Source organism: Podarcis vaucheri (assembly GCF_965113315.1).
Source record: "Podarcis vaucheri genome assembly, chromosome: 18".
NCBI classification, from domain to species: Eukaryota; Metazoa; Chordata; class Lepidosauria; order Squamata; family Lacertidae; genus Podarcis; species Podarcis vaucheri.
In genome coordinates, this window is record NC_138756.1 from 8,716,978 (window position 1) to 8,743,646 (window position 26,669).

General features: G+C 48.3%; 1 protein-coding gene and 1 long non-coding RNA gene across 3 annotated transcripts in view; one reads left to right on the forward strand and one right to left on the reverse strand.

The window, feature by feature from the left end:
- Positions 1 to 7,511: 7,511 nt before the first annotated feature.
- ELL (elongation factor for RNA polymerase II) overlaps positions 7,512 to 26,669 on the reverse strand; it is a 47,514-nt gene continuing 28,356 nt past the window's right edge. The window contains exons 5-12 of one of the 2 annotated variants that reach the window (XM_082206409.1): positions 21,880 to 22,133; positions 20,987 to 21,111; positions 16,463 to 16,562; positions 15,479 to 15,947; positions 12,212 to 12,278; positions 11,465 to 11,636; positions 10,098 to 10,142; positions 7,512 to 8,095 (exon numbers count right to left, since the gene is read on the reverse strand). In XM_082206409.1, the coding sequence (XP_082062535.1) occupies positions 7,979 to 8,095; positions 10,098 to 10,142; positions 11,465 to 11,636; positions 12,212 to 12,278; positions 15,479 to 15,947; positions 16,463 to 16,562; positions 20,987 to 21,111; positions 21,880 to 22,133 (1,349 nt within the window). In that variant the 3' untranslated portion in view covers positions 7,512 to 7,978. The remainder of the gene's footprint in view (positions 8,096 to 10,097; positions 10,143 to 11,464; positions 11,637 to 12,211; positions 12,279 to 15,478; positions 15,948 to 16,462; positions 16,563 to 20,986; positions 21,112 to 21,879; positions 22,134 to 26,669) is intronic. The other variant, XM_082206410.1, reaches the window with a different exon arrangement.
- LOC309523094 overlaps positions 18,253 to 26,669 on the forward strand; it is a 58,122-nt gene continuing 49,705 nt past the window's right edge. Inside the window, exon 1 of the long non-coding RNA XR_014215242.1 lies at positions 18,253 to 18,763. This is a non-coding gene — a long non-coding RNA (uncharacterized lncRNA). The remainder of the gene's footprint in view (positions 18,764 to 26,669) is intronic.

Genomic DNA, 26,669 nt, shown 5'->3' on the forward strand with positions numbered 1-26,669 from the left:
GGGGGCCCCCAAGAGAGTGTGGCCCTAAGCTATAGCTTGTTTATCTTATACGTAAATCTGGCCCTGGGTACAAGGTCTCCCAGTGAGTAATGAGGGTGTACGGTTTCTCTCATCCACCCCCCCCATAGCTGTCAACTTTTCCCTTTTCTTGCGAGGAATCCTATTCGGGAATAAGGGAATTTCCCTTAAAAAAAGTAAAACGTTGACAGCTACGACCCCCCCCCCTTTCTCTTTCGACATCCTGTCCTGTCCTTCAGAAATGTAACTGTCCCTTATCAGTGACCCTCTCCTACCCCCCTATAATTTTTCTCCCCAGTGGAAGCACATTTTCCCACGGGGTGGGGGTGTTCGTGGGAGGGCAGAGAAATAGCTTCCTCTCCTCTCTCCCCCCACAAGCTAGTCTCCGCCAGGCCTCCCGCTGTGGCACGCTTGTTTGAATATTAGGACAAGATTATCCTTTCCCCCCTGCTCTGGAATCTCCCGAGCTCAGCAAGTTTTGGGGAAACAAAAGTAGCTCTTCTTTTGTCCTCTCGGCCCCAGCGATGCCAAGTGGGTACATTTCCACTGGCTCGCGGCGGCGCCCGCCCCACGGCAGCCTTGAGGGCTGACCGCTTGGCCCCACGCCACTCAGAGAGCTGCCAACGCCGCCGCCACCCCCCACTGCGGTCAGATCTTTCTGGAATAGGGGCACCGAGCCAGCAGCTCGCCTCACCCAACCGCCCATTCCTTTTGGGTCTCGTTTTTTCCGGAGGGTAGGACTCGAACCCAGGGCTTCAGGTTTCGAGAAAGGAGGTTCCGGCTAAATTGTCAGGAAGAGCTTTCTGGCAGCAAGAGCTGTTTGACTCTCCTTAAAGCAGAGGTTGGGTGGCCATATGCTCAAGCTGAGATTCCTACATTGTGGGGGGGGGGGTTTGGACTAGATGACCGCTGGGGTCCCCTCCCAACTCTACGATTCCATGAATTCACCAATGAGGAAAGGCCGCTGCATTTTCAGCTTGGGGGAAAAGCACAGGCAGAGGCCCTCAGGATGTTTAGCCTGGAGAAGAGGAGGTTAAGGGGTGATATGATAGCCATGTTCAAATATATAAAAGGATGTCACATAGAGGAGGGAGAAAGGTTGTTTTCTGCTGCTCCAGAGAAGCGGACACGGAGCAATGGATCCAAACGACAAGAAAGAAGATTCCACCTAAACCTTAGGAAGAACTTCCTGACAGTAAGAGCTGTTTGACAGTGGAATTTGCTGCCAAGGAGTGTGGTGGAGTCTCCTGCTTTGGAGGTCTTTAAGCAGAGGCTTGACAACCATATGTCAGGAGTGCTCTGATGGTGTTTCCTGCTTGGCAGGGGGTTGGACTCGATGGCCCTTGTGGTCTCTTCCAACTCTAGGATTCTATGAAGTTTGTAAAACTGGGCATGGCATGGGAGAAAGAGGATGGAAAAATTATCCTTCTCCCTCTCTCCTAATGCGCTAAATCCCGCATACCCCATGAAGCTCATACTTTTAAGATTATTATTATTTTTTAATGATTTATTTGGTTGTTTTTTTTCAAATTACAGCGGTACCTCGGGTTAAGTACTTAATTCATTCCAAAGGTCCGTTCTTAACCTGAGGTACCACTTTAGCTAATGGGGCCTCCCGCTGCTGCCGCCGGAGCACGATTTCTGTTCTCATCCTGAAGCAAAGTTCTTAGCCCGAGGTATTATTTCTGGGTAAGCGGAGTTGAGGGTGCTGGGAATTGTAGCACCCAGGTTTCTTTGTGTGGGTGTGTGTGCCTTTACTGCAGGTGTTACAAGGTGCAAAATAAATAAATAAACAATCCCTTTCCATGGTCCATGTTTTTCTCTGTCTGGCAAAAATGCTAACCAAACTGCGGGAGGCAGTGGAAGACAGGAGGGCCTGGCGTGATCTGGTCCAGGGGTTCACGAAGAGGCGGACACGACTAAACAACAAAATATTTTTTGGCTTTCTCCACTTGATTTGTAATTTTATCCGAGACCTATTATCGGGGGGGAAAGGTGAGATTGCAAAGGAATAAGATAAAGAGTAATCGCGGGGGTCTCGTTTCGTTTTTGCAAACCGCTCAGAGGGCTGGCCTAAAAAACACCCCATCGGCATGCAAAGCAGGGGTGCCCGGTTGCTCCCATACAAAAGGGGGCCAGGGTGGAATCTCGCTGCCCGGATAATGAGAGTCACGAGAGCTCCTGCGTGCCAGTAGTTTTCCACTGGGAAGACTGAATCTCATCTTTTGCGCTCTGCAGGGAAGCGGAAGCCTCTGGGAATAAAAGGAGGGCTGATGGATTGGAGGGTGTCGGAAGAACAAGACAGACCCATTCAACTTTCTCATTTTGGGCCATTCCCAAAATAACCTTTGCTGCTAGCTGCCTTGCTCAGAGGCCACACAGGCCTCTTAAAAAATAAAACCTTTGATTTAGCATTCTGCACAGAGAGCGTCCCACATGTTTAAATATTCAGGGGGCTGCACCTGTCTCCCCCCCCCAAGAACAAGGATCCAGGGGCAACGGAGAGCAGGGACACCCATGCCATGTGGAAATTTCCATCTCTGCCACCGTTAGACCTGGCCGGGCGAGGAGGAGACAGAAACAGATCCTCATTTCCCCCGATTATAAATTCAGTTCCGTTTTCAAGATTTTGCAAAGCCTGCACGTAGATTCGCTGGCGTTTTCCCCCTTAAAGATTTCTAACAATGCATACGTTCGCAAAGCAATTTCCCCTACTGTTACTTTTAGCAAATATTTGCATTATTATTACTATCAACACCACCAGCCGAGTGACCGATTCTGCAAGGTGTGACTGGAAAGCTCGATGAACGGTCACAGAAATCGGACGGCGAGAAAACATAAAATCCCACGAAATGCTCACAGTTTTGTACGGAGACGAAGTCGTAACTCGAAAGACAGTGTATATGAGTGGTTTAAGTGTTTCTGTGAAGGGTGGCAAACCTTCACAGAATAGGCAAAATTCAGAATAGGAACAAAAAGCAGACCCAACCCATCTAGATTCTGGCATTGTGTGTGTGTGTGTGGGAATGGACTCAATGTCCCTTGGGATCCCTTCCAATTTGACACGCCGGGACCAGAAAGTTCAGCAAATTGTCACAGAAATCGGACAGCGAGAACATACCACCCTTGTTGTTGTTGTTTAGTCGTGTCCGCCTCTTCGTGACCCCCTGGACCAGAACACACCAGGCACTCCTGTCTTCCACTGCCTCCCGCAGTTTGGTCAAACTCATGCTGGTAGCTTCGAGAACACTGTCCCACCATCTCGTCCTCTTCCATCCCCTTCTCCTTGTGCCCTCCATCTTTCCCAACATCAGGATCTTTTCCAGGGCGTCTTCTCTTTTCATGAGGTGGCCAAAGTCTTGGAGCCTCAGCTTCAGGATCTGTCCTTCCAGTGAGCACTCAGGGCTGATTTCCTTCAGAATGGAGAGGTTTGATCTTCTTGCAGTCCATGGGACTCTCAAAAGTCTCCTCCAGCACCATAATTCAAAAGCATCAATTCTTTGGCGATCAGCCTTCTTGATGGTCCAGCTCTCACTTCCATACATCACTACTGGGAAAACCATAGCTTTAACTATACAGACCTTTGTCAGCAAGGTGATGTCTCTACTTTTTAAGATGCTGTCTAGGTTTGTCATTGCTCTTCTCCCAAGAAGCAGGCGCCTTTTAATTTTGTGGCTGCTGTCACCATCTGCAGTGATCATGGAGCCTGCACCTTACAGGCCTTCAAAGTAGGCCCCCTCTGATACAACGCACCATTGGCAACGTTCGTAGAACTGTTGGAAACTTCTGGAGAAGTCCTCTTTCCGTGCTGCTTCCAGTTCCCTTGTCGCAGCGGCTTGGACGCGTGAAATGTTGGGGAAATCTGTGCCCCTTCAGTCCAGATCTCAGCTCTGGAAACAGAAAGAAATCCGGTGACGCCAGATCGGGAGAATACGGAGGGTGGAACTCCTCAGTAACCTCAGGAACGATTTCGCACGGAATATGCAATTCTTCCGCCATCATTCGGACGGACAAACGCCGATCCCACATCAATAACTCTCGGACTCTGTTAACATTTGCTGCTGTTCTGCTTGCCAATGGTCTGCCAAACTGAAGGTCATCTTCGGTAGTTTTCCGCCCTTCACAGAAATCACTCATACACTGTCTTCCGAGTTACCGCTTCATCTCCGTACGCAACCATGAGCATTGAGTGGGTTTCCGATGCCGACTGTATGTTCGAATATTTCTCGAGGTCCGATCTCTGTGACCATTCACCGAACTTTCCGGTCGCACCTTGTAGAATTTTATGAATATCATATACTCCCCCCAGATGCATTTCAAAGGCCACAGAATGCGCCTGATTTAAGAGGGATGTTTTTGCCGGGTATGTAACGACCGGTGCCCCTGTTTTGAACCTTTTCGATATCCATTCTGAGGCGAGGAGACCAGAACGCTGCATGGAACAGATTTCTTCGCAAGACGGTACTTTACACAAGGCCCTCACCTGCCGAGTGTAGTAGGGAACTGGGTCTGGAAGTGGGGGAGAAATTTTCGGTTATCCTGGCCCCACCTTGGACCTCAGCCCAGGCTCTGGCTGGCAGCAGCAGCCTGAGAGGTAAAGAAGAGTCGTGGAAGATGCAAAACACTATGGAATGTTATTATAAAGACAGAGCTCCAAAAGCAGACAGGTTTTCATACAATGACTTTATTATGTGTTGCAAAAAGAAAAAAAGAGAGAGAAATATTTGGTTTTGTATTGTTTTTCCCCCCTCCTGTGTACAAAAAATGGAGAGATACCAGCTTTTTTTATTTTAAAAAAGGCAAGCAGAGAAAGGACTTTAAGCTGCTTTTAAATGGCGAGTTTGGCAACGTGGGGGGGGGGACCCTTTCGTGTAGGTGTTTGGGTGTATAAACGCACAAACACACATATATACTGTAAACGACTTCATGGATCAAGGTATTTTTATCCATTGTACTGTTATTACAAAGGAGGGGGGGGAACCCATCGCGTTATGGAATAAGTTAAGATCATGTTCAAATTAGCTTAAGGGGCTTTGGCGACACCTTCCCCCACTAGGCCCAAGGATAAAGTTTTGCCCAAATCAATCACGGAACCAGGAACAGAAAAAAATAAAAAGAGGGCCTTTGAGAAAAGAAACTGTGCTCCCATCAAAACACACAGTCTCGGAAAAAGCAGCAGCAAAAAGCAAAATCTCACAGTGTTCCGCCCTCCCCCCCCTTTTGGATAGTCATTAAATATCTATTTCCAAATTCTACAAAGTCCCAGAATATATATATATATTTATATATATATACACACACACAAGTTGTGTAATGTACACAATATATCTTTGTATCCAACTCTCGTTTGCAAAAATATTATCTATAGAACAGGTTTGTCATATAAAGAACAGAAGTCTGTTTTTTTGTCTCTTTCTCTTGTCCACAGTCTCCCTCCTCCAAAAATAATAATTATAAGAATTCATCCCCCTCCCCTCTTCCCGTGGCCCTCCCCAATATTATTAGAAGTTCTGAGCGATAAATCCCCATTGCATTAACTCGGAATCCACCTGATTTCTGCGGCCTGGGCTGCTTGTCGCTAAATCAACTGGGCTGCTTGTCAAGAGATTTGGCAGCGACGGTTTGGGAATGAATTGACCCGACGGTGAGGGGAGGGAAGATACCCCCCTAAAACGGCCCGAGATTTCCGAGTTGCAAAAAGCTGGTCGTCAGAAAGAGAGAGCGCGATCCCAGAGATCCGGTACAGAGCGGAGGGGAAATGCTTTCCGCGTTTTGAGAAAAACACTAAACCCGCTTTCTTGTTGATGATGGGAAACTCTCTGCGCACCCAGGACTTTGGACGACCCTCCTGGATCCCTCTCCTTTTGACTCCTCTCCTAGGAAGGCCCGTCCCGAGAGGCTGGCGCTGTACTCGAGAAGTTGGGGGCGCTGCCCTCCCTCTGCCCGATGAGGCCTTTTCGGCCAAAAAGGTAAAGGGACCCCTGACCATTAGGTCCAGTCGTGACCGACTCTGGGGTTGCGGCGCTCATCTTGCTTTATTGGCCGAGGGAGCTGGCGTCCAGCTTCCGGGTCATGTGGCCAGCAGGACTAAGCCACTTCTGGCAAACCAGAGCAGTGCACGGAAACGCCGTTTACCTTCCCGCCGGAGCGGTACCTATTGATCTACTTGCACTTTGACATGCTTTCGAACTGCTAGGTTGGCAGGAGCAGGGACCGAGCAACGGGAGCTCACCCGTCATTGTGGGGATTCGAACCGCCAACCTTGTGATCGGTAAGTCCTAGGCTCTGTGGTTTAACCCACAGCGCCACCTGCATCCCTCTTCGGCCAAAGAGGAATGCAAAAAAAAATCATACCCCAATCTGCACTGCACATACCCAAATAATCTGCACCGAATCCTTTTTTGCAAGAGGCCGTTTTCAATTTCCAACAGGCCCATAGTTCCTGAGAGGCGGAAGAGTTTGGAAAAGGAGTGGAAGACTGGGGAGAGGTTGTTCTTGAGGGAGCTGGCGGGGACGGGCACCCAAACCGGAGGGCAAGTATTGTCGTTGTGCTTTTGCTCTCCTGCCTGAAACCAACCCTCTGGTTTCCCCTCTGCTTTCAAAATTATTATTCTGTGCTGTGTGCACGAGTTGAAAGTAAAGAACGGGTGGTTCCTATGGCAATTCTGCGCCCCCTTTCCAAACGCCCCCACGCCTTTTAATGCCCCGCCGTTTCTCGGGCTCCGGGAGGGGCCCAAAAGCTGCCAACACTGAAAAGCAGGGCTCGCGAATGCTCCCAAAAATGAGAACGATAAAAGAATGTGCAAAAATTTAGACCCGTTGGGAATCGACAAAAACCTGGCGGCGTTTCAAGGAAACCCTGGGGAGAGCGAAGCAAAGGCCCGTTGTCTCTTCTGGGGTGTTAACTGGGCCTTGGGGGTGTTGGGGGAAAAGGAGAGTGCAAGGCCAGACTGCCCAAAGCGAGACCCAGGAGTGCTGGGGGTCGTCCCCCCACAAGCTCTCGCCGCCAACCTCGCCCCAGAAACATTGTGGGGAAACACCCCCTCCCCGTTGATTGATCTACACGAACGATGGCCAAATTCGGCCCTCCAGCTGTTTTGGGACTACAACTCCCATCATTCCTAGCTAACAGTGTACAGTGGTACCTCGGGTTAAGTACTTAATTCGTTCCAGAGGTCTGTACTTAACCTGAAACTGTTCTTAACCTGAAGCACCACTTTAGTTAATGGGGCCTTCTACTGCTGCCGCGTTGCCAGAGCACGATTTCTGTTCTCAACCTGAAGCAAACTTCTTAACCTGAAGCACTATTTCTGGGTTAGCGGAGTCTGTAACCTGAAGCGTATGTAACCCGAGGTACCACTGTATTTTTGGTCTTTGTTGGAAGCCGCCCAGAGTGGCTGGGGAAACCCAGCCAGATGGCCGGGGTACAAATAATAAATTATTATTATTATTACAACAGGACCAGTGGTCAGGGATGATGGGAATTGTAATCCCGAAACAGCTGCAGGGCCAAATTTGGCCATCGCTGATCTACACAGTTCTTGGATTCCTGAAAGTCATGGAGGGGCCAATGTGAAAAACAGTCTCTCTCTCGTTTTTTTGCGTAGATGCGATCCGAAAAATAAGCCAACTTCTCCTTTCTTTCACTGTCTTTAATATCCGGGAAGAGAATTGCTTATATAAAACGGGGACCGGGCCCCTTGTACCTCCCCCCCCCCACCGCCCCCTGAAAACTCCGGGGTTTGTACAGCAAAAGCGACGGGTCTTCTCTCACGCGGGGGTGCGAATCGCGCGCTGATCCTTGCCGTGCCGCACAGAGATCTCTCAAACGTTTCCCTCCTGCTGCCACTGCCGCTCCTCTTCCCTATTCCGGAAGCTGTTCACAGGTTTGCAATCGCCGCCAGCGGAACCGGAGGGTGGTGGGCTCTCCGCGAAAACTTTCACCGTCCCCCCACCCCTCTCAGTGCCAAGACTGGAACTGCAGTTGGTCGTATTCGGCTATCAGTTTTTTGATGTGGGCGAGTTTGTTGTGCAGGTATTCGCAGCGGTTCTTCTCCTGGCTGTAGTTTGGGTTAGTCTGCAAGGAAGGAGGGGGAGAGAGATGGAAGGGGGAAAGAAATTTATTATTATTACAATTATAATTATACAGTCATGCCTCAGGTTACAGGGGACGCGGGTTACGGGGGACATCGGCAAGGGAAGACTCAGACTGAGGCCAGTATTTTCACTCTGACAATCAATGACCCGTTTTTTCTCTAATAACAATAAAAAGGCAAGATGCCATCTCTGATTTTGGGGTGAAAACCACAGACCTCAATGGGACACATTTCCCCCTTCCGGTAAAAAGTGAGGTTTGAAATCTGTTCCCTGATCTGCTCCTTGTCTTTAGTTTGAAATAAATAGCACTTACACTTAGTAAACCAAAAGCAGCAGCCACTTTTTACCAAAACCACCCAAAATGTCACTAAAACAAGTATGCTTAGAACGAGTTCTCCTGTAGGTGGCAGGAAAAAACATTCTTCTTTACCTAACCATTAAATAATCTATTGGCCGGTTAAAAGGTGTGGGAGAGGGCTGTTACTGTGATTGCTTTTATTACTATACTGTCTTATTAATATGTTTTAAATTTCATTATTATGGTCTGTAAAATACGCCTTAATGCTGGAACACTGCCCTGAGATCTTTGAAAGGGTGTTATATAAATTGAAATAAAAATGATAATAATGATGATGATGATAATGATGATGATAATGATAATGATAATGATAATGATAATAATAATAATAATAATAATAATAATAATAATAATAATGTAGCATAGTCCATAGAGACATGGGTGGCGCTGTGGGTTAAACCACAGAGCCTAGGGCTTGCCGATCAGAAGGTCGGGAGTTCGAGCTCCTGTTGCTCGGTCCTTGCTCCTGCCAACCTAGCAGTTCGAAAGCACGTCTACTTGCACTTAAGTAGATAAATAGGTACCACTCTGGCGGGAAGGTAAACGGCGTTTCCATGTGCTGCTCTGGTTCGCCAGAAGTGGCTTAGTCCTGCTGGCCACATGACCCGGAAGCTGTACGCCGGCTTCCTCAGCCAGTAAAACGAGATGAGCGCCGCAACCCCAGAGTCGGCCACGACTGGACCTAATGGTCAGGGGTCCCTTTACCTTTAGCATAGTCCAACCCCCCTCACTGCAATGAGGAATCTCCACCATTTTTTAATTTTTTGCTGTCTGGCAACTGGCATTCTAAGGTAGACTGCTGCTGAACAGGGAGCTTTACTTATTAGCCAGCCTTCCTTCGCCCCGCCCTGATGACCGCCCGACGTTTCTGTCCTACAACTTCCATCTGCTTGTGGAAGCTGCTGTTTCAAACATCTGGGAGCAACCAAGGCTGGAAGGAAAGGCTGTTTTGACATCCTCCTTTCTCCAGGAGCCTGCCATGAATCCCAGTTTATTTCCTCAGTTGCTTCTCACACACACAGCGGGGGGAAACTTCCTTCGCTGTGACAAGGGCGGGGTATGAACTGGGGCCACCTGATTTTCCTTCTTTCCTCTTCCCTCCTCCTCCCTTTTTCCTTGTGTGTCATTTCTAAGGTGGGTGGGGGTGCAAGGACTGTCTCATTTAAAAACTGACTGCATGTGGACCTAAGGAAGTTAAGATTGGCTTCAACCAGAGCCAGGGCCTTTTCAACTCTGGCCCCGGCCTGGTGGAACGCTCTGCCTCATGAGATTAGGGCCCTGCAGGATCTGATTTCTTTCCGCAGGGCCTGCAAGACAGAGTTGTTCCGCCTGGCCTTTGGCTTGGAGCCAATTTGATTCCCTCCCTCTCTTTCTTTTTTCCTTCCCTTCTCCTCCTGCGATGAGGCTACATTTTAATATTTTAATGTTTCAATGTTGTATTTTAATTTTGTTTTTAAGTTGTAATCATTCAACTTGTTTTTATTATTGATTTTAAGCCGCTCTGAGCCTGGCCTTGGCTGGGGAGGGCAGGGTATAAATAAAAATAACAATTATTATTATTATTATGTAAGCCTCTCTCTTTTTGGGCGCAACCGCTTTATAGAAATAAGCAAGCAAGACTCACTTTTTTGATTTTCCGGTATTCTTGCAGTATCTGATCGTGGATAGACTGCAAAGGAATGAACAAACCATGTGTTAAAAAACAGCAACAAATGGCAAAGCAAGGCATATAAAGGTTTGAAAATCAAGCTGGCAGCATCTTAATGAAATTTAGGCACCGATCTGAGATCAAGCTTTCTTAGGACAGACGATTTCTGGCTTCTAGACCCTCCACATCAGATGATGATCCAATTTTCGTACTCCCCTTTTCGCTAAACCAGTACAGTGGTGCCTTGGTACTCAAACAACTTGGAACCCAAACACTGCAAACCTGGAAGTAAGTGTTCCAGTTTGCGAACTTTTTTCAGAAGCCGAACGTGCTCCGTTTTGAGTGTTACGCTTCCAATTTGAGTGCCAAACTTCTGTTTTCAGTATTACCCTGAGGCCTGTCTGTTTTTGCTATTTATTTTGCCTTTTTGTTTTTGCGGCCCTTTTTCGTTTTGTTTTTGTGACTGAGTGGAACCCAGTTGATTGATTGTGCGACTGAAGTACACTGTTTATTGCTTTCATTTTATAGGTCAATGGTCTTGTTAGATAGTAAAACTCATGTTAAATTGCTGTATTAGGGGTTGTTCTTAAAAGTCTGGAACGGACGGATCGGTTTTGCATTACTTTCTATGGGAAAGCGCGCCTTGGTTTTGGAACGCTTTGGTTTTGGAGCAGACTTCCATAACGGATTAAGTTTGAGAACCAAGGGACCACAGTATTCCCCAAACTTGAGAATCTCAACTGTTTTGGGACTACAATTCCCATCATCCCTGACTACTGATAGATCTAGGGATGATGGGAGTTGTAGTCCAAAAACATCTGGAGTTTGGAAAACTCTGCTTTATAGTGTTTTGCTGCTTTGTTCAACATTTTATGCAGTTCTGACTCTAAGGAGATGGTATGTTTTTACAGGAGCTTGTGGCGAGGACCAGATTAATACCGTATTTTTCGCTCTATAAGATGCACCAGATCACAAGACGCACCTAGTTTTTGGAGGAGGAAAACAAGAAGAAAAAAAATTCTGAATCTCAGAAGCCAGAACAGCAAGAGGGATCGCTGCGCAGTGAAAGCAGCGATCCCTCTTGCTGTTCTGGCTTCTGGGATAGCTGCGAAGCCTGCACTCGCTCCATAAGACGCACACACATTTCCCCTTACTTTTTAGGAGGGGAAAAGTGAGTCTTATAGAGCAAAAAAATATGGTACCTTTAGAGGCCCTAAACCAGGCATAGGCAAACTCCGCCCCTCCCTCCAGATGTTTGGGACTACAATTCCCATCATCCCTGGCCACTGGTCCTGTTAGCTAGGGATGATGGGAATTGTAGTCCGAGGCTGCCGCCAGCCCACCTTGTACTCCTCAGAGCCCTGGAGGAGTTGCCTTAGCTGCGAGTCCAACTGCATGAACCGCCGCGTCACCCGCTCGATCCTGGCGTGAAGGTCGCGGTACTCGCTGTACTCCGCGTTGAAGTCGTTCTTGTAGCTCTGCCGCTGCTCAGACGAGGAGATGGGGCCGTATTTGCTGCGGGAAAATTAAGGACGGAAATGAAGCGGACAAAAAGCAACAACCCCAGGCTTGCATTGCCCCTTGGTGACCAGAAAAATAATAATATTAAAATTTATACCCCGCCCTTCCCAGTTCAAAAACCAGGCTCAGGGCAGAATCCGAGACCAGGGAAAAGAGACGGCGGAAGAAGATTGGAAGAAATTTAAGAACTATCTTAAGAAATACTGTAAAATTTATGAATTTTAGAATAATGTGGCTTTTAAAATTAAATGGAGTACAGCTGTAAAGATTAAGTGAAAGGAAAGTAAGGATGATAATTAGATAAAATCAAGGGTGAGGACTTGCTGAATTAAATTTTCGAAATGGGAATGCAGAAAGGGGAGGTATGAGGAGGTTGGTGAAATAAGTTTTAAGAAAATAAGGTATTGAAATTATACTTGTTCTTTTTTATGTTATTTTTGTTTGTGTGTGTGTGTGTGTGTGTACTGTTATGTTTGTTATAATTTGTAAAATCTTAATAAATATTTATAAAAAACAAAAAAACAAAAACCAGGCTCAGGGCGGCTAATGAGGGGTCCGCCAACACTTACATAAAATAGTCTTGAGTTTCGGACGTCGACGTGGGATCGCTGGCGCTGTTGCACGTCCCGTTTAAACCTGGAGAACAGGAAAGGGAGATGAGAAAATCAGTCCTAAGGAGAGCTGCTGGCTCCACGTCGTGAAAGATGCCTCTCCAAAGAGAGGTATTTTGCTTTAAAGGCAGATCTGGAGTGCTTTCACACACTAGAGTTTCTGGGTGTTCCCGGAAAAATCCGAGGGCTCCCTTGGACAAAAGCAAAGACACCAACCAGGATAACTGGGAGCAAAACAGCACCCTGTAGCCTTGGCCTTTATTGAAGCGTGCTCCCCTCACTTGCAGGAGAGAGGAAGGACCCAGAAAAATGGTGTGCAAGACCTTATAAAGACTTTTGAAATTGCCACCCTGTAGATCAAGACCACCCCCAGAAACATCATGCATACAGCACAGAAAGGATGGGTTGAGGGAGGAGTTGTGGTGATAACCTGAGTATCTTGTCGCCTGGCTGGTTCCCCCTTTCCCCCTCCCCATGAGTACCGGTACTTTCCAGGTGACAGAGGGGAGTTTGCAGCTTCCTGCCCCCAGAGGGAAGAGCTGATCATTGTCCTTTGTTCCAGTCTGTGCTGAATCCACTCCCATATGCAAGTTCTTTGTGATCTTGATGGTCTTCTGTCTAGGACCATCAGGGTTGGCATAGCAACTGGGCAGGGCTCCTGCGTACGTGCTGGGATGCTCAAGGGATTATGGCTGCCCTGTATCAAACCTTCCCCATTTTGTAGTCCTTCCTTCATGGAGTAAAATAAAAGTGGAACAGTGCAAATCCGATGTCTGGTTGATTTTCTGTGAATTTATAGCAGAAGCGTAGCGTATGTAGTGTGTGAGTGTGAGTGTGTGTGAAGTTTGTACAAACTGAATGATTGGGGGGGGGTTCCTGCTACATGGGTACAGTCATACAGTGGTGCCTCGCAAGACAAAATTAATCCGTTCCGCGAGTCTCTTCATCTTGCGGTTTTTTTGTCTTGCGAAGCACGGCTATTAGCGGCTTAGCGGCTATTAACGGCTTAGCGGCTTAAAGAAAAAGGAAACAAACTCGCAAGAACTCGCAAGACGTTTCGTCTTGCGAAGCAAGCCCATAGGGAAATTCGTCTTGCAGAACGACTCAAAAAACGGAAAACCCTTTCGTCTAGCGAGTTTTTCGTCTTGCGAGGCATTCGTCTTGCAGGGCACCACTGTACCTCGGGTTTAAGTTGCTTCAGATTGAACACTATCGGGTTGTGCTCCACGGCGACCCGGAAGTAACGGAACACGTTACTTCCGGGTTTCGCTGCTCGCGCATGTGCAGACGGTCAAAATGACGTCACGTGCATGTGCGGAAGCGGTGAATCGTGAGCCACGGACGCGGGTTGTGTTCGCTTCAGGGTGCGAATGGGGCTCCGGAACGGATCCCGTTCGTATCCAGAGGTACCAGTGTATTCGTGTTGACCTTGACCACCACCTAGTGGCCGCACCAAGGGAACAGCACCTAGCCACAGGGAAAGCCAAGGAACAAAAATTTGGGGCTTTCCGGGTTTAGAGCAGTGGTTCTCAAAAAGGGTGCGGCAAGTTTCACGGGAAGGAGAATCAGAGAAACATTTGGACGTTTCAGTTGTGGTGGATCATTGCGATGGTGTCAAAATACGGATCTACATTTTGCGGAACGTGCATAGATCTCTTCTTCCACAGTTCTCCATGACGTTTATTATTTTCTGGATGTCCTGTGATCCTGTTACAAAGCAGTTGCGTCCTATGTTATAAATCAAGCAGTCCTAGAAACTGTTTCTTTCCATTTTCCAATTTTAAAAAATTGGAGCAGGGCAAGCCATTTTGTATCCCGAAACTGTGGCTCGGAGAATTTTTTTTTTCAGAACCGCTGATCTAAGGGAACTTTGCATTTCTCCGCCCTGCCATACATTTTTACTGGATTTCCACACAATTTAACAAATTCACTTTCCATGCAATATTCCCCCAGCATTTTGACTTCCCATCTGTGATGTTTTTCTGTCCCAATCCTTTACCTACTGCCTTAAATGTAATACAGCGGTACCTTGGTTTTCGAACATATTCCGTTCCAGAAGATGGTTTGACTTCCGAAACGTTTGAAAACCAAAGCATTTACTTCTGGAAAAAACTCAGTACAGAAGCCGGGTAGCATATTCGACTTCCGAAAAGCGTTCGAAAACCGAAGCAGTTGCTTCTGGTTTTTCGGCATTCAAAAGCTGAAATGTTCAACTTCCAAGACGTTCAAAAACTGAAGGGCCACTGCACTTATTTCGGTAACAGATGTGATAGGAATTTTATGGTCTGAGATATATGGTAATGTTCATAAGCGTAGCAACCAAGCACACACATAGATCAGTACAGGAAGACCAACCTGGAACCATTCTTGATACCTAAACTGAGTAAATGTTTTCTCTGCAAGGTCAAAGGAAAATGGAAAAGCCTCCCCGTCATCTTTTCCTTCACAAATCCTTCTTAAGGTCACATTTAAGATGTGTGAGCCTGTGACCTGGCCCAGGAACTAAGTATTTATCACTACAAAAGAATGGCCAGGCTCCCCAGGCAATCCAATCAAGTAACCTGCCAGACAGGAGATAAACAAGGACCGCCTTTTCTGTGATGTAGATGTGATGTATCTGAGGGATGGTCTTAGGTTACACCCCTTCTGTGATGTATGTATGATGTTTCTGGGGGTGGTCTTGATCTACAGGGTGGCAATTTCAAAAGTCTTTATAAGGCCTTGTGTGCCATTTTTCTGGGTCCCTCCTCCTTCTCGTGCGTGTGAGGGGAGCACCCTGTTGCAACAGATCAAAAAAGATCAAGCTTACTAGCTGCTTTGCTTCTCAATATTCTCTGGTTGGCCTGTTATTCTCTCCTACCAATAGGGAACCTATGTAAGGACTCTATATGGGCTCTTGGATACCCCATAAGGGAAAAGGGCAATTTTTGTTTGCAACAGACGTACCCTACATTCCATTCCGTTTCTCATTCTCACTCCTTTGCTTAAGTTTCCAGCCCTGCCTGTGATTCCAACCCGACTCTAACATTTCCCCAGATAGCCTGAAAAGCACCTCCACTCTCCCGCAATCCTGCCACCTTTTCAGTCTCGTATATTCACCGCCCGTTTTGCCGTCTCCATATAGGGAACATCACGTTCCTCTGGCACTTTTGCTGTCATTATAATAACCCGCGCGTGATCCAGAGGAACCCACAACCCCCCAAATCCCTGCCCAGCTGAGCGCACCTGCCGTGTCCTGCGACGAAGGCGCCGTGGTCTTTGAGCTGCGTTTCCTGAGGCTGCAGTTCGGTTTCTCCCGGGGCTCCGACTCCTGCTCGGCCCCTCTCCGCTCCCTCTCCTTCTTTAGCCTCTTCTTGCTCCTTTTGCTGACCTGGACAGAGTCTGTCACCGGCTGGAGGGGGACCTCCGCCGCCGCCGCCAGCCTCTCGGCGGGATCCGGGACCTCAAAGTTGGGTCCGCCGTGCCCCAGATCGTTGCTGACGTCGGCGAGGGGGTTGTGGGGCCTGGGGAGCTCTAGGGCTGGCAAGAGGTTACTGGAGGCGACCACCTCCGGGGGTGGCGCTAGCGGGGCTTCCCTGCCGTTGGCCGAGCGCAGTTTTCCGTTGAGCGTGGGCTGAGTCCTTTGGGCAAAGTGGGAGATGCGGGGCTTTTTGTTGGACAGAGGGTCGGTGAAATCTGTGGGCTGGGCTCGTTTCTAGGGTGGAGGGAAGAAGAACAGGAAGCGTTAAGGCAGGCTTTCCCCCAAACGTGGGGGAAAATGGGGGCTCATTGTGTGAATTTTCCAATGTTATCCTGATGACAGTGAAGAGACTGAGGATAAATAGCAGCAAAACCCCACACCCACTGATGAAGGTTCTGGTTCTGAATCTGAAACCGAATTTCAAGAGTGCTATGGCCTTTATGCGACCCTCTGAAGGCTCTGATTGAGAATTAGGGGGAACCAGTGTTCACTACAGGCCACTTTTCTCCTAAGAAGGAAGAGGAGTTTGTTGAAGACTTACGTCTAATTTGCAGGTCTGAAAGAGCCACAAAAGGTAGACCTCCAAAGAGATTTGCTGACGAATTTGCTACAGCAGCAAAAGCTGCAAATGCTGTTAATAGCTCCAAGAAGGTATTTGAACCTTCAAGTTTCCAAGAGATCCAGGGCTTTGGATTCGGAGCCATGGTTAACTGGATGTATACCCAATTTAGGTTGTACTCATAACCTACCTGTGGCGGAGAGCAGGAGGAGATGTTTGCGTTGTCTTTTGGTGATGCGGGGGCCGGCGCCTCTGGGGGGCAGCTGGTGTTCTGCGGCTGGCAGAGTTTCCTGGGGGCAGGGAGGGGGGAGAGTAGAACAACAACAACAAAAAATGGAAAGGTGTTTATTTTGTTAAACCACGCCAAGTCTTCTTCTTCTTCTTCTTTTTTGCGTAAAAGGGACCAACGGGTGTAATCAAGGATGGTAAAGGTAATGGACCCCTGACCATTAGGTCCAGTCGTGACTGACTCTGGGGTTGCGGCGCCCATCTCGCTTTATTGGCCGAGGGAGCAGGCGTACACCTTCCGGGTCATGTAGCCAGCATGACTAAGCTGCTTCTGGCAAACCAGAGCAGCGCACGGAAACGCCATTTACCTTCCCGCCAGAGCAGTACCTATTTATCTACTTGCGCTTTGACATGCATTCGAACTGCTAGGTTGGCAGGAGCAGGGACCGAGCAACGGGGGCTCACCCCGTTGTGGGGATTCGAACTGCCGACCTTCTGATCAGCAAGTCCTAGGCTCTGCGGTTTAACCCACAGCACCACCCACGACCCCTAAGAATGAGCGGCAAGCAAATGTTATTTAACACACGCCCAGGGAGGGCTTCTCAACCCAATAACCTGGACTGCTGGCATTCCAAGGCTTGGCATGTTGCCCTTCCTAACCAAGGGTGCCAACTTAAATATTTTTTTTGGGGGGGGGGATATTTGTGCATCAAATATCGGGCTTCAAAATATCAACCAAGGCCAGAAGCAGCAGCAGCAAGTGTCTTGGGCATACAAAAACTTATGGGAATAGAAGTCGTCAGGATCCAAGCATTAATCCAATTTTTCTTTATTAAAAAACCCCTCTTTTCAATATAGTCGTATCTTGGACGTTGAACAGAATCTGTTCCGGAAGTCCGTTCGGCTTCCAAAACGTTCGGAAACCAAAGCGCGGCTTCCGATTGGCTGCCGGAAGCTCCTGCAGCCAACCGGAAGCCGCGTCGGACGTTCGGGTTCCAAAAAATGTTCGACTCGCAAGGCGTTCAGGACCCAAGGTACGACTGTATGAGAAATTAGTTCGAAATTATGCCACAGAGACCACACATGTATTCCCTCCTGTGCTGCTCGGTTATTGCTCAGCAGTATCCTGTATGCCTTTTAACGGCCATTGTGGCAACTAATATTATTATTATTATTATTATTATTATTATTATTATTACAGTGGTGCCCCGCAAGACGAATGCCTCGCAAGATGGAAAACTCGCTAGACGAAAGAGTTTTCCGTTTTGGAGGTGCTTCGCAAGACGAATTTCCTATGGGCTTGCTTCACAAGACAACAATGTCTTGCGAGTTCCTGCTGGGTTTTTTTCCTCCCCCCCTTTTTCTAAGACGCTTATCAGCTGATCCGATAAGCCGCTAAAAGGCGCTAATAGCGCTAATCCGCTAATCCGTCAATGGGCTTTGCTTCGCAAGATGAAAAAACCGCTAGACGAAGAGAATCACAGAACGGATTCTTTTCGTCTTGCGAGGCACCACTGTATTATTATTTTAAAACAACCTTATTTGTCTTTATTTCTCTTTCCTGAAACCAGCTTGTTAGCAACACCCAATAAAATAATTGAGTCTCCAAAGGCTTGGACCTTTTCTGTTATAATGCAAAAGGAAGGGGGTCAACAGGTTATTTCTATTGCAGTTATTCCCCCCGCCGACCCAGCTAAGGTAAAAAAAAAAAGCACTCCCCCACTCTCCTCCCCCCGTGCACCCTCCCCACCCTCTGTTTTGAACAGTTTCCATGGTCCGTAAACCCAGTTGGCTGGCGGAGGAGATGAGGTTGGTTTAATGAGAGTCTGAAAAACGGAGAGAGTTTTCTTTGGCGAGGGACGAGGTCCCTGGGGGCTGTGTGTGTGTGTGTGTGTGTGTGTGTGTGTGTGTGTGTATGAATTGGGAAGGCCTGGGCGCTGAATTTTAATTGAAATGGAAAATTACAAGTTTGCAAACGGGCCTACACATACACACAGACACGCAATCGTGCCACGGAGGTGTGTACCGTATTTTTCGCTCTATAAGACGCCCCAGACCACAAGGCGCACCTAGTTTTTGGAGGAGGAAAACAAGAAAAAAAAAATATTCTGAATCTCAGAAGCCAGAACAGCAAGAGGGATCGCTGCGCAGGGAAAGCAGCAATCCCTCTTGCTGTTCTGGCTTCTGGGATAGCTGCGCAGCCTGCATTCGCTCCGTAAGACGCACACACATTTCCCCTTACTTTTTAGGAGGGGGAAAGTGTGTCTTATAGAGCAAAAAATACAGTAGCTGTGCCGATGTTTCCCAAGGAGGAGGAGGATGAAGCAGTTACATCTCTCGCCAACCCCCCCCCCCCCCCGGGCACGTCTATCCTGGCATCTGGATGAGCAACAGTCTAAAAATAACCACTGGCAAGGATCCGGCCACCTGAGCAGAGAAAACTAAGCCCACCAGGCTAGAAGCGAGGGCTGGCTTCCTGTTTCTTAAAAAATCTGTACCCAGGAAGCCCATATCCTTGCGCCTGCGACAGCTGGGCGGGCGAGCTGTGTTTTCTTATCCAAACAGACACGATTCCTCCTGTTTTTTACTGGCATCCCCGCGGGAGCAATTGCCCCATGGAGAAAGGCAGCAGCAGCGTGTGGGACTTTCTAGCTTAGAGAGAAGGCGAGGAAGAGGCGGCGCAGTCTGCAAAATTTCGCGTGGCACGGAGAGAGGGCATGCAGGGAAAGCGTTCCTCCCTCTCTCCTAACCCTGGAATTTGTGGGCATTCGATGGAGCGGATGGATGGGAGATTCAGGGAAGAAAAAAGGAAGTCGTTCATGAGGTGGGGGGGAGAGAGAGTTGGGGAGAAAGGAGGAGGCAGCAGTAAGCTTCCGAGCACAATTCAAAGTGTTGGTGCTGACCTTTAAAGCTCTAAATGGCCTCGGTCCAGTATACAGTGGTGCCTCACAAGATGAAAAGAATCCGTTCTGTGATTCTCTTCGTCTAGCGGTTTTTTCGTCTTGCGAAGCAAGCCCATTGACGGATTAGCGGATTAGCGCTATTAGCGGCTTTTAGCAGCTTATCTGCTGATCAGATCAGCTGATAAGCGGCTTAGCAGCTTAGAAAAAAGGGGGGAAGGAAAAAAACCAGCAGGAACTCGCAAGACATTGTTGTCTTGCGAAGCAAGCCCATAGGAGATTCGTCTTGCAAAGCACCTCCAAAACGGAAAACTCGTTCGTCTAGCGAATTTTCCGTCTTGCGAGGCATTCGTCTTGCGGGGCACCACTGTACCTGAAGTTGCATCTCCACTGAGCACAACTTTGTAACAGAATTACCGTTTTAAGCCTGCCTGAACAAAACTGCCTGTTGTGTGTTCCTCTTCCAACAAGTACTCCGAGTAACTTGTTATTTTCACCTTTCATGAGACTGTTTGTGTGGTGACGAGGTGCATGCTCTGGATATCTCCCGCTTGGGCTACTGCCATGCGCTCTCCGTGGGGCTGCCTTTGAAGGTGACCCAGAAACTACAACTAATCCAGAATGTGGCAGCCAGACTGGGAGCAGCCACTGAGAATCTTGAAAGATCTTGGCTCCCAGTACATTTCTGAGCACAATTCAAAGTGCTGGTGCTGATATTCAAAGCCCGAAACTGTCTCGGCCCAGTATACCTGAAGGAGCGTCTCCACCCCCATCGTTCTGCCCCGACACTGAGGTCCAGCTCCGAGGGCCTTCTGGCAGATCCCTCACTGCAAGAAGTGAAGTTAAGTGGAACCAGGCAGAGGGCCTTCTCGGTGGTGGCGCCCGCCCTGTGGAACGCCCTCCCATCAGATGTCAAGGAAATAAGCAGCTATCTTCTCTTTAAAAGACATCTGAAGGCAGCCCTGCTTAGGGAGGTTTTTAATGTTTGATGTTTTATCGCTTATTATTATTATTAGGAAACATGGAGCAGGCAGGGATTGAACCTGGAAATTTATGCATGTGGGACAGACGCTCTGTGTCACGCGGCTGACCCCCAACAACATTTAGGAAGGCCCCAGGCCTTCCCTGCCCCTGTTCTGTGATACTAAAGTTAAAAAAAGGTAAAGGGTCCCTGGACAGTTAAGTCCAGTCAAAGGTGGCTCTGGGGTTGCGGCGCTCATCTCGCTTTCAGGCCGAGGGAGCCGGCGTTTGTCCGCAGACAGCTTTCAAGGGTCATGTGGCCAGCAGGACTAAACCGCTTCTGGCGCAACGGGACACCGTGACGGAAACCAGAGCACATGGAAATGCCGTTTACCTTCCCGCCGGAGCAGTACCTATTTATCTACTTGCGCTGGTGTGCTTTCGAACTGCTAGGTTGGCAGGAGCTGGGACAAAGCAATGGGAGCTCATTCCGTTGCGGGGATTCAAACCGCCAACCTTCCGATCGGCAAGTCCTATGCTCAGTGGTTTAGACCGCAGAGCCACCCACGTCCCCTTCTGTGATACTAACACCTAGGGACGCTTAACCCAAGGGGAAATGCCCTTACCGGAACAGGATCCTCTTCAGCAACTGCTGGTCTCCTTCCAAGTATCCTGGCCAGTCCCTCTGCACCTCTTTGTAAAGGTAATCCTTCAGGGTGAAGGTGCTGTCTTTGGCGTTCATGTTTGCAACCTGGAAGAGGGAGGGAGAGGACAGGGAAGGGTTTATCTGTCAATCCCTGAACACAGAATCCGAGAGTTGGGAGGGACCACGAGAGTCTAGGCGGACTGGCAGGTGAAATTATTGGACTACACAGAGGCTAACTGGGAAAATCAGAAACCAGGAGGATCAAAACCTCAATAAGAGACATATCTGCATTATATTTGGAAGACCACTGCAAACACTTGAACTCTTGGGCAGGTTTTAAATAACTCCTGCAAGGACTTTGGATACAACGGAGGATTGTAAATTAGATGCGTATAATATGCAGTTTTTTAGAAAGCTGCTTAAAGAACGCATGGAAGAGGGAGGTCTTGAGATTCGGAAGAATCTTGTGAAATTTTTATTGTTTGTGATTGTGAGGATGAACGAATTTGTAAACTCAAATAAAAACTACTGTATTTTTTGCTCTATAAGACTCACCTTTTCCCTCCTAAAAAGTCAGGGGAAATGTATGTGTGTCTTATGGAGCGAATGCAAGCTGCGCAGCTATCCCAGAAGCCAGAACAGCAAGAGGGATTGCTGCTTTCGCTGCGCAGCGATCCCTCTTGCTGTTCTGGCTTCTGAGATTCAGAATATATTTTTTTTCTTGTTTTTCTCCTCCAAAAACTAGGTGCGTCTTATAGAGCAAAAAATATGGTTGTTTTTTTTTTTTAAAAAAAAAGGAGGAGGAGGAAGAATAAATGTGCATGATCCCACACCCACGACTTCTATGGAGAATCAGACCGCGCACTGACCCACCTGCTGCAGCAGCCCGTCGAGAGAGTCCTTATCTTGCGCCGTGAGGCCATCCTTCTGCAGCCGCAAGAACAACTCCGGTTTCTTGTAGGGCTTGAGGGCCAGCAGATGCAGGACGCGGTCTCTGAAGGGCCGCTGGGAGACGGCGCTGTTGCCTTTCTTGATGGCGCTGGCCAGGTTGACGGGCGTCGGGCGGATCCGTGAGGGGACGGCGTCCGAAGCCACCGGGGCTGGTTTTCGCACCTTGACCGTCTTGCCTAAGCGAGAGGAAAAAGAAAAGGTTAGGGTCCGTGCTGTTTTTTTTTTTGGGGGGGGAGAAAGGGTGGAAAAATGGATATACAGCGGTACCTTGGTTCTGAAACTCTGAAAAACCACCCTTAAAAACAGCTATTGAACATGAACTTTACTATCGAATGAGACCACTGGTCCATAAAATGAAAGCAATAAACAATGTACTGCAGTCGCACAATCCATCCATCAACCAGTAGCTGAACTGGATTCCACGCAGTCCCAAAAAAACAAAACAAAAAAAAGAGCCGCAAAAATGCAAAATAAACAGCAAAAACAGACAGACCTCAGCATGACACTCAAATCAGAAGCATAACACTCAAAACGGAGAACGTTCGGCTTTGGGAAAAAGTTCGCAAACCACCACCCTTACTTCTAGGTTTGCAGTGTTTGGGTTCCAAGTCGTTTGAGAACCAAGGCGTTTGAGAACCGAGGTACCACTGTATCGATTTTGGGCCAACCAAGAGATAAGGAAGACAGATTCTTCCATGCTTACATCTCTAAGTGACAAATGCCATCAGTCCGATGCATCCCAATGGCCATACCTTGGTTTTCGGTGGCGTCTCAGAAGCCGAGTGTTTCGGTTCCCGAACGCTGAAAACCCGGAAGTAAATGCTTCCATTTTCAAATGCGCCTTGGAAGCCGAACGACTTCCGCTGGGTGCACATGTTATTCCTCCAACGCCCTGTTTTTCTGCAGACCGCCCTTTGCGCCTTGGTTTATGACCGTTTCGGAAGTCAAACGGCCTTCCGGAATGGATTACGTCCGAAAAACGGGGCACCGCTGTACCAGCAGCTACAACACCTTGTTAACAGCTTTCCTGAGCTCCCAAGACAACAGAGATATTGGAACAACCGGACTGATCTTTCGAAAGTGAAAAAGCAGTGGTCGCTTTCTATATATGTGTTAGCAACAGGCAAGCTTGATGTGCAGACTCTTAAGAAACGACAGATTGGGAAAGCGTTCTGGCCATTTGGTACTGTTAACAGAGAAATCTGAGGGCTCTCTTGGACAAAGGATACCAGCCAGGAATACCAGAGCAAAAGAGCAGCCAGTAAGCTTGGTCTTTATTGAAGACTGTCGTGATAGGACTCCCACCTCCCACAAGGTGGAACAAGATGGAAGCCCCAAACAAAAGAGAACCCAAACTTTTATTAGCTGCTAATCCCCATGTTACACCCCCCAAACTACATCACTAATACATCATGGTTACATCATGAAAGGGGAGGTCTGGTGGCCGTAATCTGAGCATCCGGGACCCTGCCCCACGGTTCCCCTTGCCCTCCACCAAACACCCATCAAGTGAAACAAAAGAGATCTTTACATTTCCCTGTTTCCCAGCCAAGTTCATCCCACCCTTCTGTCTTCATCTGGGTTTGTTATTTCTGGAATGGCTACCTGTCTGGCACTCAGGTATCAGGAGGCCAGGGATCATCACTCAGGCAGAGGGGCTGCTGACACGTCTACCGTATTTTTCAGTAGGACGCACCGCCCCATAGGATGCACCTAATTTTTTTTGGGGGGGGGGATAAAGAAAAAAATTATTTCCCCCCCAGGCAGGGGGCAGGCGCGGGGGAAGCCCGAACTTCCCCCGACCCCAGCCCCCAGAACAGCCTGCTATCCGCAAGCCTAGGGAGCCGCGCCAGTCTCCCCAGGCTTGTGGAGAGCTGCGCGAAGCCCGGGCGCGCTCTTCAGCGCGCACCAGGCTTCGGAATGCAGGCAGCTCTGCGCAACCTTTGGGAGCCTGCGCGGCTTCACGCCGGGCTCCGGAGGGTTGCGCAGAGCTTCCTGAAGCCTGGAGAGCTTTATACAACAGAACGTAATATTTCGCTCTCCAGGCTTCAGCGAAAGCCTGCATTCACCCCATAGGACACACACACATTTCCCCTTCATTTTTGGAGGGGAAAAAGTGTGTCCTATAGGGCGAAAAATATGGTATATGAATTCCTGAAGTTTCCCCAGTGAGCCAGTACACAGATACACTGATCAGTGAATTCTTGCATTTGGTATCGTGCAGCAAAGGCCCTTTGAATAGATAGGAAGAAACTGTGATGAAGTGTTTTGTGGGGACAAATCACAAAAGCGATTGTGCTGGTTTTGGTAGTGGGCTGCATGTGCGTGATATCTGCTGGAGGGCCAACCCCCCCAACCTATACATAAATTCCTGCAACAGTACCAACGGCTTTATACAACAGAACGTAATATTCTGAGTTTATTGGACAACACTTCTATCGTCTGGACATAAAACGATGCTGGCCTGTGGTAGCCTTGAAAGAACCCCCCAACCCGAGTCACTAAAGGCTGCCAGTTTGTGCAGGCACCACTGAACTAGACAGACCACAGGATCTGATGCGGCAAAAGGCAGCTTCCTTTTTTCTTAGGAACCTAAATCAGATAGGAGGCCAGAACGGGGCTGATCGCGTTCCGAGATGAAGGGGCTTCCTGTTCCTGGCTCGCCTCGGTTTCCTTTTCTAAAAACAAACACACACCAAAAACCCTTGCCTTCCTAGAATACAGGCAAAGCTTGCAAGGTCAAAGATGCTCTCTGTTTTTATTTTATTTTGTACAGAGGCTGGACATGAAGAGAAGCTTTGCCCGAAAAACAGCAGCACCCCAATGTTTTAGGAAAGAAAGTTCAATATGTGGTGGGAATCATAGAATTGTATCCCTGTGATAGGAATTTTGAGGTTTTAGATATATGTTAAATGTTTATAAGTGTACCAACCAAGCACGTACATAGATCAGCACAGGAAGACCGACCTGGAACCATTTTTTATTCCCAAACTGATCAAATGTTTTCAGTGCAAGGTCAAAGGAAAATGGGAAAGTCTCCCATTGTCTTTTCCTTCACAAATCCTGTCTTAAGGGCACATTTAAGATATGAATAGGGTGTGAGCCTGTGACCTGGCCCAGGAACTAAGTATTTATCATTACAAAAGACCTGCCAGGCTCCCCAGGGTATCCAATCAAGTGACCATTAAACAGGTAACCTGGCAGACAAGAGGTAAACAAAGCACTCAGATTTCTGCTGTAGACCGCCCTTTCTGTGATGTAGGTATGAAGAATCTGGGAGTGGTCTTGGACTCCAGTCCAGGGAAGGAATTTAAAATGTCTGTATAAGGGCAGGCACACTTTTGCTCTGGATTCCTCTTCCCTCCTGCATGTGGTGACTGAGGACCCTGTTGCAACAGACCCTGATGTTGGGAAAGGAGAAGGGGACGACAGAGGGTGAGATGGTGGGACAGTGTTCTCGAAGCTACCAGCATGAGTTTGACCAAGCTGCGGGAGGCACTGGAAGACAGGAGGGCCTGGCGTGCTCTGGTCCAGGGGGTCACAAAGAGTCGGACACGACTAAACGACTCAACAACAACAACATTCTAACCCCTGTGCAACAGGACTCAAGTCTACAGTACATGCCTGGTTTTATAGCCTTGTCTTAAAAAAATAATTCATTGTTCGTCACAGCTGTTCTCTCCCTCTCTGACGCAGAGAACCTTTGCTACAGAAGGCTGTGTTTAGGAGGAGATTCACGTGTGGCCGACACCCGTCCAACAACCGCCTAATTTGCGCTAGAGGGAAATTTCCCAGAGGAAATGAAACTTTGCCCCCAAGAAAAGTTCCGAAGCTTTTCGTTTTGACAGGAAGGCAGCTACGGAGAGGCCTTTTACTGCTTTGCTGATAAGCCTTCCCTTCCCCTCCCGATGGGGAAAAAAACCCCCTTGCGTTGTTCTTCCCAGCACACAGGAAAACACACACTTCCTGCCATTGCTTGCTCCTGCAGGAGTTTGGCTGGCAACGCACACCAAAACGATGAGTCAGGGATAACTCAGCAAACTGCAATATGCTCCTGTTTACAGACACGGACTCTCCGGAGGAAGGGCGAGAGAGGCAGGCCAAGCACTGTCAGCTCAGAGAGTCTGAAAGGGACTCCCTCTTGATCACTAATAATAATAATAATAATAATAATTTATTATTTATACCCTGCCCATCTGGCTGGGTTTCCCCAGCCACTCTGGGCGGCTCACAACAGACTATTAAAACCAAGATAAAACACCAAACATTAAAAACTTCCCTAGGTAAAGGGACCCCTGACCATTAGGTCCAGTCGTGGCCGACTCTGGGGTTGCGGCGCTCATCTCGCTTTACTGGCCGAGGGAGCCGGCGTTCAGCTTCCGGGTCATGTGGGTCATGACTAAGCATGGCGAACCAGAGCAGCGCATGGAAACGCCATTTACCTTCCCGCCGGAGTGGTACCTATTTATCTACTTGCACTTTGATGTGCTTTCAAACTGCTAGGTTGGCAGGAGCAGGGACCGAGCAACAGGAGCTCACCCCGTCATTGCGGGGATTCGAACCGGTGACCTTCTGATCGGCAAGCCCTAGGCTCTGTGGTTTAACCCACAATATACTGCCAGGATAAAATTTTTGAAACCGGTATCACGATACAGACTTCAAACTGGGTTTGAATGATGCATCAGCCAGCCCTGCCCCTGACACACACCAGA